This window comes from Nuphar pumila, chromosome 5 (genome assembly GCF_984573655.1).
Source record: "Nuphar pumila chromosome 5, dmNupPumi1.hap1.1, whole genome shotgun sequence".
Classification (NCBI taxonomy): Eukaryota; Viridiplantae; Streptophyta; class Magnoliopsida; order Nymphaeales; family Nymphaeaceae; genus Nuphar; species Nuphar pumila.
In genome coordinates this window covers 5,232,050-5,243,568 of record NC_143253.1, presented here as the reverse complement: position 1 = coordinate 5,243,568, position 11,519 = coordinate 5,232,050, and the positions used below count along the sequence as shown (strand labels likewise).

Genomic DNA, 11,519 nt, shown 5'->3' with positions numbered 1-11,519 from the left:
GGGGGTCCAGGGGTTCTTATGGATCAGGCCCAACTTGTTTAGGTTTAGGGTTGTCGCCCTTGCCTTGTATAAATTCTCTCTCTTGTAACTGTTGAAAAGAGCAATAAGATTTCTTTTTGAGCGGCCGTAGTTTTTTTTATTCTCTCTCTGTTGGAAAAAGTGATTTACAGTAAAAATCAAATCTAAGAGTAACAATTTATAGTAGAAATCAAATCAGAGAGTAGCGATTTACAATAGAAATCAGATCAGAGAGTAGCAATTTACAGTATAAATCAGATCAGAAAGTAACGATTTACAGTAGAAATCAAATAAGAGAGTAGTGATTTACAGTAGAAATCAAATAAGTGAGTAACGATTTATAGTAGAAATCAGATAAGAGACTAGCGATTTACAATGAAAATAAAATCAAAGAGTAGCGATTTACAGTAGAAATCAGATAAGAGACTAACGATTTACAATAGAAATCAGATCAGAGAGTAGCAATTTACAGTAGAAATCTGATTTGTACTATAAATCACTACTTTCTGATTTGATTTCTACTATAAATCGTTACTCTCTGATTTGATTTTTATTGTAAATCGCTATCTCTGATTTGATTTCTACTATAAATCGCTACTCTCTGATCTGATTTCTACTATAAATCGCTACTCTCTGATTTGATTTTCACGGTAAATCGCTACTCTCTTATCTAATTTCTACTGTAAATCGCTATTCTTTGAATTAATTTTTATTGTAAATCGCTACTCTCTTATCTGATTTTTATTATAAATCGCTACTCTCTGAATTGATTTCTACTGTAAATCTCTACTATCTTATCTGATTTCTATTATAAATCGCTACTCAACTCAGTTTGACATTGCCATCATTATGTCTGCTGTAAATCGTTATTCTTTGTCTACTCAGTTTGACGCTTGCACCCTGGTATCATGATGAACAATAGACAGAATGCTAATTTTTTTGGTAGTTTAATTATTTCTCACGAACATACGATGACAAAGGGTGCTCCAACGATAATAGATGACGATGACAACAAAGGGTGTTTCGACGGTAGTAGACGACGACAAAAGGTGCTTCGACGACAGCAGAAAGCGACAAAGGGTACTTCGACGATAGCAGACGATGGCAAATGGTGCATCGTCAATCGGAGCTACTGTTACAATAGATGATGCATCGTCAAAGGGTGATCCAGAACGTTTAGGGTGACATATTGCGAGAAGCTCCTATTAAAGCAGAGGAGTTTACTCCTTAGGGCGAAAACGATGATGATTTTAACCATTTCTGGTGGGAGGATATTTTTGTTATTTCCTTGAAACATCATTTTATGACGCTAATGATGGAAAAGGGTACTTAAGTCTTTGCAAATGCACCAGAATCTAATGCTAAGTGATGCCGACACACACAGGGAAATGAGCCCCACGTGATTACATATGTGACGCTCATTCGGACTCGATAACACACACCTATGTGTTATGGGGGGAAACATATAACCTGCTTCGGTGCACATCACATTTGGTCAACACCACTTGCGGGCAGATCAGGTGCAATAACATTGCACATGTACTATGATGTTGCATGATGAGCACAAATGCAGTGTAAAAAATAAAAATTTCTATGACAATAAAATATACTACCAAGTGCAAATAAATATAGGCCTTTGTTATAATAAGATTTAAATCAGTGAGAATCTACACGAAAAATATGCTATAATTGTTTGCAATGTCAAGTGGCCGACTGAGAAGGCACGAGGGTCGAGCTGCACTGGATTAAGAGAGAGAATAGTAGGGTTGGGAAGGGTGGGCACGTACCCACCCTACCCATGGCTCCGCCACTGGCTGTACCTGATCTGCCCTCAATTTGAAGGGCAGATCAGGTGGAGCGGTGTGCAATGTGTTCACCGCTGTCTTGCCTTTTGGAAATCATTCATCATTTGCAAGAATATAATAATAACTATAACTTATGAATTATGATATATTGCAGTTTTGAAAACCATTGATTTTTCAGTTTTCTTCCTAAGGCCAGCCGTTATGGTGGTGGTTTACGTTTTATGATTGATCAAAGCTGCTCTATAAAAGGCATTTAGGACAAAGTTGAGATCCATCCCTATATGAGAAAATTGCTTGCCTAAACATTTCAGCATGTGCTTGCCTCAAAATTTGCTTAGCTTTACAATGATATGTTCATTTTTATTTATCTTTTAAGTTTTATTTTTATAGTATTTATGATTTTTTTTTGACATGGTAACTAAAATGTATTTTTTCTTAACCTTTCTTTCATTTGTTGGATAGTTGGATAAAAAATATATGACAATATTTTATAATGGTATTTATTTGCTTTAGTTCTTTTGCAGTTTTTGTTTTAAATTACAATATAGTGCAATATATTTCAAACACTTACATATTCCATTTTTTATTCATCTTATTTGTCATAAAAATATTAATAACACCACAATTTATTTAGGTCAGGATAAAATTTATAATATACTTATTATTTCCATTAGTTTTACTTTCAATCTTGTTAAATGTAAATGATTTAAACCTTTTCTAACCAACTGGGCCCGGCCATATGGGCGGGCCGATTATCTAGTATGTAATAAAGGCAGTTTAATCATTTTACTATACATAACTCATAGTTAGCCTAACTGAGACATCTATTTGAAAATTTAATTGAGAAGTTGATACTTAAATGTCCTTTACAAAAGACTTGAACTCTTTTTAGAGTATCACAAAAAAGTTGAGTTTCTAAATGAAATTTTGGCTTTAGCCTGAGCTAGGCTCAGGTGCAATCACATTGCGCACTAAAAGTGTGCTGCCGCACTTGAGAGCCTTCCATCTTGCTGTTGACCCCACAGCTGACAGTCCATATCCCAAGATGGTGGACTCTAAGGTGCAGCATCATACTTTTAGTGTGCAATGTGATTGCACCTGATCCTCACTGATCCGTTGGCCTACAAGAAGTTATACGCCAAGTGAGAGTGAAGCAAGAAGCCCGATCCATTACTCGATGCTTCGCTAAGTACTCAGCCTACTAACCAACAGGGGCTCCACGTGGTTGGTAGGAGCTGTCAGTACTAGTCTCCTTGTGGTGGGACGTTGCAGGTTTAAAACCCAGTGGAAAGTTGAATAATAACTGGTGGGGTCTGCCTAACCCCCAACTTGCCTTTCAAACAAATAAAAGTACTCAGCCTACTAGATTAAGGCCTCTCGCCCTAAGGGAAATAAAGCTCACGAGAAATATGAATCCATCTCAAGCATGGCTGGCTAGTAGGCTCGAGCCAAGTTTGACCTCAACCTAGAGGTCGATATTTTCTTGCAAACTAAGTACAAACAATTCTCGCCTATGAGAACTCCACTTTCCTGGTTAGGGACGACCTTAGCTTGTCATTTGACATGAGGCGGCCATGGTTCAAAACCCTCTGAGGGCATCTCTTGGTATGAGGTCGAAGCTGGGTGTACTCCTTAATGGGGAGGAAGAACTTCAAGGGTTTTTAATACCCTACATGCAAACACAAACACATGCATATATATACACATGCAAATGGTCACTTTTCAATTCCTGCATCACTAATGCAATAAAAAGATGAGTGACATTATAGTAAATCACAAATACATGCACGCATGCATGCGCGCACACACACACATGCTTGCACACACACACAATCAAATATACCTGCAAAGGCTGAATATAAAATCAACTGCACAATAATATGGAGCTCCCTTTCATACCACGAACCAATTGTGCGCAAGAACGCTCACTACAAGAAAATTGTTAATTAGCGACGGAAATTAGCGACGGATTTTTCCCGTCGCTACTTAGCGACAGATTAGCTAGAGATAGAATCTGTCGCTAATTTGCGACGGATTAGCGAGGAAACGACTTTTATCGCTAATCTGTCGCTACTTAGCGACGGATTAGCGACTGCATGTTTTTGTCGCTACTTTTGATTACAAGAACACCATTTTAGTGACGGATTTAGAGAGGGAACTCTGTCGTCGCTACTCCGTCGCTAATTAGCGATGGAGTAGCGACAGAATATATTCTGTCGCTTTTTTGGTATTTGGGTTTCGCGACGGCTTCGCGACGAAATTTTTCCGTCGCTAAGCCGTCGCTAAATGTCGCGTAAATCCCTAATCCCATCCCTCTTTCTCTTTTCCCTGTTTCGCTGTACTGCACCCTCCCGCCGCCCGTCGGCCCTCGCCACCGTCCGGCCACCGCCGCTCCCCGTCCACCGCTCGCCAGCCGGCGCTCGCCAGCTGCCGCTCCCCGTCAACCTCCCGCCACCGTCCGGCGAAGCGCAGGTTCTTCTTCTTCTTCTTCTTCTTCTTCTTCTTCTTCTTCTTCTAAACGCAGGGGGTACGCCCCTTCCCTGCCGGAAACGGAGGGGGTTTAACCCCCTGCCGTGCTTTCCGGCAGGGGGGGTCGACCCCCTGCGTTTCCGGCAAGGGGGGTCGACCCCCTGTCGGAAAGGCATGGGGGGTCGACCCCCTGCCGGAAACGCATGGGGGGTCGACCCCCCTGCCGTAAAGGCACGGCAGGGGGTCAACCCCCCATGCCGGAACTGCCTTTCCGGCAGGGGGTTTAACCCCCTTCCCTGTTTTGAAAAGAATTTTTGTCGGCTGGGCCGGCTATGGCCCTGTCATAGGCTCGCCTAGCACCCAGCCGACTGGGTGCTGGGCCTGGCGCACCTGCCAGCTTGCTGGCAGTCAGCCGAGTGCTACTCGGCTGGCTGCCAGCCAGCCAACAGCCACCAACGTGAATAAAAAGATTTTTTTTTTTGAAATAAAGGGATCATACCCAGCCGATCACTCGGCTGGGCCAACAACGAGGGTTCACGGCTTGACTTCGGCTGGTCTGTCAGCCGACACCCATACCACATCGATCGTGCCATGGATTTCTTTTTGAAAAAAAAAATGAAAAACAAGGAAAAATATCAATATAACATAGTGGATTCGTAGATCCACTGATTCGCCATGGATTTCCATCAAAACATGCATGGAAATCCTACCTCTACCCGATTTCTCAAACGTTTCACATAAGAAAATGCCCGTACCTTGAGAGAAATACCCGATTTTTTTAGTTAGTGTTTCATCTTGTTTCATGATTAGTTAGTTTGTTACTTAATTTGTTTTGTTTTTGTGCAGATTTTTCAACGGAACCAACTCGTGCTCGGCCACCTGTGGTAAGTAAATGACAAAAACAATGCAAATCGGGTAAATACCCGTGGTGAGTAAGTGATGCAAACGTATCACATGTTATTTAATTTATTGAATGCAGCACTTTATTGTTCACACACTCACTTAGTTGTTGATATCTAGGACTGCTTTGTTGGAGTTCGGAGATCATGCTGAGCATGATTTTAATGTAGAAATATGGAAGTGTTCTTATTTTTGGAGTACGGAGTCCATGCTAAGCATGGTAGTAGTTAGTGAGATATTGAAGTGTGTTTGCTGCAGGTACATGTTTGCCATTTATTTGATATGAATGATTATGATGTATTGCAATGTTTGATGTAATTGTATCCATGCTTGCATGTAGTTACTTTCAATTTGATTTTGACTTCCATGTGAAATTTTATAATAAAAGCATGCTTCAAATGATTGTATCATGTCATTAATAGTTTGCACATGAAAATATTAAGTTATCAATGCATGCATCAAAATTCTTGTTATTGTTTGACATAGTATATTGCATGATAAATTTGATATTTTCTTCATCGTCGCATTCTGATTGTTTTTTTCTTAATTCGTTAGGATACTATTCGTAACATCATACGACAGAATGACTGCAAACCGTGAATGGATGTACCGTAGGATAGTGGACAATGAGTTATCGCATGAATATATGGATGGTGTCGATAGTTTTATTGAATTTGCAACGGCGAGTGTCAGTACGGTAGATCCCACAGGTCGGATTAGGTGTCCCTGCAAGATTTGTAAGAATAATCGATTTGTAGAACCTCATGGCGTTAGACATCACCTATACAGGAAGGGTTTTGTGAGTGATTATCAGAACTGGGCGTTTCATGGAGAAGAATTTAGAAACGATTTTGATGCACGGGTGAATGTGGTGCACGATAATCCATATACGAATTTGATATTTGATGCTGCAGGAACAGAACTGGGTTCTGCTATGAGTTCTAGTGATGTAAGAACTGTCGTAGATGAAGAATCACCAAACGATGCAGCTAGTAGATTTTATGATTTACTTAAAGATGCTGATGAGCCACTTTGGAACGGTTGTGAGAGTCACACTATCTTGTTTGCAGTTCTTCAACTAATGAATTTGAAGTCCGAGTATAATTTGAGTCAATCATGTTTTGACCGTTTGTGCATGATTGTGAAGAGTATGTTGCCTAAAGATGAGAAATTGCCACAAAATTTCTATCGTGCGAAAGTTATGGTCAACGCTCTAGGTATGGGTTACAAAAAGATTGATGCTTGTCCAAATCACTGCATGTTGTATTTCAAGGAGCAGGAAAATGACATATCATGCCCGTCATGTGGGCATCCTCGGTTCAAGCCAAAGACAAGAGGCAATGGTAGCACGAGATCAAAGGAAGTTTCATACAAGTCGCTCCGCTACTTTCCTATCACTCCTAGATTGCAGCGATTGTATATGTCTTCAAAGACAGCTAAACACATGAGATGGCATGCAAATAAAGTTCGACACGATGAAAACAAGATCACGCATCCTGTTGACGCTGAAGCTTGGAAGCACTTTGATCGTACTCATCAGAACTTCGCAATGGAAGTGCGAAATGTTAGACTCGGTCTATGTACAGATGGATTTAATCCATTTGGGGGTAGATCAACTCCATACTCATGCTGGCCAGTATTTGTAACTCCATACAACCTTCCACCAAGCTTGTGTATGAAACGTCTAAATCTTTTCTTGTCTCTGTTGATCCCTGGTCCGACCTCACCTGGCCAAAATCTTGATGTATATCTAAGGCCATTGATTGATGAATTAAAAGTACTGTGGGATGACGGTGTTACCACGTATGATGCCCACAAAAAACAAAATTTCAACATGAAGGCCGCTGTTCTATGGACAATCAGTGACTTCCCTGCATATGGTATGTTATCTGGTTGGAGCACACATGGGAGGTTGGCTTGTCCGTACTGCATGGAGGATTCCAAAGCTTTTAGATTGAGGCATGGAAGGAAGCCTTGCTGGTTTGATTGCCATCGTCGATTTCTACAGCTTTTAGATTGAGGCATGGAAGGAAGCCTTGCTGTGTATTTTTTTACAGATGATGTTGCGCCTGTATACGACCCACCTACACCAGTTGATCGCACAAGTCAACAGCCAACACAGGAAACAGGGTCTTCACAGGCTGGCACAAGAAGACTCATTCGAATAGTGTATATCGATAATCGACCGTAAGTATTTTGTTTTCAATTATTGCATATCTTTTAAATATTTTATATTGATATTTACTGTGTAACAATTCATGTGCAGCACGAGGTTTGAGCCACAAGAAGTAGTACGGGAGATTAGGAATTCACTTCTTCAACATCTACCAGGACCAGTTGCTCAATGGAAAGAGTACCCAAAGGAGGTATTAGACAGATTGTGGTCCTCATTCATGGTATACAGTTGTTCCTCATAGTTAATGTGTTTCATATTTAATTTATTTAAGCAATGTCTACTAACTTTCTGAAAATATTTGTAGGCTTCGAATCGCTTTGCAACTACGGTGGAAGAAAATGATGCAAGGAAGGTGTGGCAGAAGGTGGCTGCTAATCGATTTGCAGACATGCTGCACACTATGAAGACTGCAGCAAAAAAAGCATCTGGCGTAGTAGATGATCCATTACTGTGGAAGGGCCATGGTCCTATTACTATCAGGAGAGATTACTGGGATGAAATGTGCGATATGTGGGCGGGAGATGCATTTAAAAATCGCTCTGCGAAGGCTTCACAAAATCGATCGAAGATGCCCGAAGCCCATCTACACACAGGTGGATCTAAGACATTTGGGAGCCACCTAAAGAAAATGGTAACTCATCAATATATAATATTAATTTTATAAGTATAGTTGCAAATTTGTGTACTAAATCTTTTCTCATTTAACTTCGCAGGAAGCAGAAAAAGGAGGCAGTGTACCATATAAGGATGTGTTTGTAGAAACACATAAACGGAAGACCACGGGAGTCTTCGTATCAGAGAAGGCGAGAACGACAACGGTATGTATTAATTCTATTAATAATCATTGCAATATATATGCAAGTCATCATAATGTTATCATTAATTATTAATGAATACTTTAAACATTATTTTGTAGGAGGCATATGAGCAACAAATGGTAGAGCGATATGGTGAAGACGCTACTCAGCATCCATCATTTGATCCTACAGCATGGGTGACTGCAGCAGGTGAACCCAAAAAAGGTCGCGTGTTCGGGTTTGGGAGTAATATGAACACTTCACCAGTTATTGGTTCTTCCAGTTACGGCTCACCAACTTCTTGCGCCGACATAAGCTCCAAGCAGCCGACTATTCTTTCCGGTGATGATGTACGCGAGATCATTAATGAATCACTGAATAACTACTTCCAATACACCGTCGCCCCCTTTCTCCGAAATGAGATCAAGGCCGCTGTTCAGGATAGGGGATCTTCGATTCCAGGTCCCTCTCAGGTATAATCACATATATAGTTTTTTTGACTATCTTAAAGCACATCTGAGCATGGTAGAATCACATATAGAGTTTTTCTAGATGCCTTAGAACACATATGAACATGCTATAATCACATATTCAATTTTTTTACTGCCTTAGCACACATATGAGCATGATAGAATCACATATATATATATTTAACTTTTTGTCTGTCTTAGAGCACATATGAGCATGATAGAATCACATATAAAGTTTTTTTGATTGCATTAGAACACATAAGCATGCTATAATCACATATTCAGTTTTTTTACTGCCTAAGAACACATATGAGCATATTATAATCACATATTCTGTTTTTTGACTGCCTTAGCACACATATGAACATGCTATAATAACATATAGAGTTTTTTAACTGCCTTAGAACACATATGAACATGTTATATATCATTTATGATAGAATCACATATAAATTTTTTGGCTTTGCTTGCCTTAGAGCACATATGAGCATGCTATATTCACATATTCAATTTTTTTACTGCCTTAGCACACATACGAGCATGATCGAATCACATATATAGTTTTTTGCTTGCCTTAAAGCACATCTGAGCATGGTAGAATCACATATAGAGTTTTTTTATATGCCTTAGAACACATATGAACATGCTATAATCACATATTCAATTTTTTGACTGCCTTAGCACACATATGAGCATGATAGAATCACATATAGAGTTTTTTTATTGCCTTAGATCACACATGAGCACATGATAGAATCACATATAGTGTGTAATTTATTTCATTATATTTTGTTTATCAATACTGACTGTTCTTTTCTTGTGTAGGCTGCTAGCGATAATCAGGGTAGTGGAGCTGAAGGGACAGATAAAGACAATGAACAAGAAGACGCACAAAATCTTGGCGATGATTAGAGGACTGTGTTGAAGAAGTTCTATTTTTTTTATTTTTCCTAATTGTAATTGTTGAATTGTAAATAATTAAACTTCTTAGTTTTAAGGTGGAACGATTAATTATTATAGATACTTGTTATATGAATTTTTTTGTGTGGTTTGTTTTTTATTTACAGGAAATATAAATTGTACAGGAAATATAAATTGTACAGTTCTCCGTAATTAATTTTTAAATAAATTTTTTTTGATTTTTTTTCGTTTTTGCGACGGATTAGCGACGGATGATTCCGTCGCTATTCATATTAATCTAGCGACGGCTTAGCGACGGAATTAAATCCGTCGCCATGCCGTGGTCGCCGTTTAGTACCGGCGGATTGGCGACGGAATATAGCGCTCGTTATTCCGTCGCAATTAGCGACGGACTTGGCGACGGAATAATTCCGTCGCCAGTTAGCGTCGAAATATTCGCGACGTAAGCATACTGTCGCCGCGTTGTCGCTAATCCGTCGCTAACATGGTTAGCGACGGATTAGCGACGGATTAGCGACGAAAGGTGGTCGTCGCTAATCTACTGCTCTGTTGTAGTGGCTGGACAATTCTCCTTTGGCAGTAGGGTCGCCGACTCGTTTGCAGGCATAAGAACTGCTATACTGCATTAGCAGGGTGACTGACTGCCAAAGAAGAAGTGCCCTGTAATTCTTGCCTTGCACATTTAACTCTCTGCATTTGCTTTGTTAAACAGTTAAAGGTTTAAAGCTCTCTCACGTATATATAGGAGTGCACTTGCCCTTCATGGCCCCATGTAAGCGCATATTTACAGTACAATTCCTGCCCATTGTCTTCACCAAACATGTCAGCTTTATCTTTATTCCTCAACTTCATGAACCTCATCACCTTCGATCCCTCATCTCTCACTATTTCACCAGTTAGTTTTACTACGGGTTGGAGCTATGTCATGCTGTGAATATTTTCAAAATGTCACAATATTTTGAAGTCCAATATGATATTGAAAAAAACCAAAAAACAGCTTCTGTGGTATTTTCATACTAGCTAGTTATATTTTATCTATATCTTTTATATTTTCTTTTTGTTGGTATTTTCTTGAGAAGAGCAAAAGTTTCATGATATCAAGAGAGATGTTTTCGCCTGCCAAGATTTTCCTGAGAACGAAACTTAATTGTCAGAATGGTCTGGAGATATAATGAGCTAGGTGATGTGGGATTTGGAAAATTTGGCAATCTTTGTTTTGCCAAGGTACAGCTTGGGAGCTAGAATTGTTGACATACTAGTCTATTTTTTTTCACGTCACTTCTGTTGGCCAAATAAGCTAAGATGCCTCATGTTTTCTATTGATACAACACTGACGACAAACATTTATGAATCTCTCTCTCTCTCTCTCTCTCTCTCTCTCTATCTATATATATATATATATATATATATATATACACGAAGAATGAGGGTAATTAAGGTACAAAAATACTTCAGCTTTTTGGCAATTTAAAAATGACAGCTATTTACGGTGGGTTACAAGACATTTTCGAATTTGTTTTTAAGTGTTTTAGTTTTATGAAAAATTACCGCGTCACCATAGTGACACAAAGTTAAAAACGGCAAAATCTCGACAGGCAAAAAACTCGAGAGATTTTGAAAATTTTCATAAATCTTGCATTTTTTTGGCAAAATCTTGAGAATAAAAATATATATATATATATATATATATATTATAAGAAAATATAAATATAACACATTTAAAAATAAAAATCTCTCAGGGGTTTTCACGATAAATATCTTTTAAAAATATAAATATCGCATGAAAATCTCGAGAGAAATTGCCGTTTTAAACTTTCAGGCAATTTCTTGGGATATATCGGCGAGATTTTTATAAATCTCACGATATTTGTCACAGAGCCCGTCACTAACTAGGTGATTATGTAATTCTTTTTGAACTTTTGTCGGATGCTCTTTATCCCAATTCCCACAACACGTAACCCCC

At 39.1% G+C, this 11,519-nt stretch overlaps 1 protein-coding gene across 1 annotated transcript; it reads left to right on the top strand.

Moving 5' to 3' along the window:
• Window positions 1-8,416: 8,416 nt before the first annotated feature.
• On the top strand, window positions 8,417-9,717 carry LOC149836563 (uncharacterized). Its single transcript, XM_090006946.1, has 2 exons — window positions 8,417-8,638; window positions 9,461-9,717. The coding sequence occupies exons 1-2, from the start codon at window positions 8,417-8,419 to the stop codon at window positions 9,545-9,547; spliced, it is 309 nt and encodes a 102-aa protein (XP_089863072.1). The 3' UTR covers window positions 9,548-9,717.
• The last annotated feature ends 1,802 nt before the right edge of the window (window positions 9,718-11,519 follow it).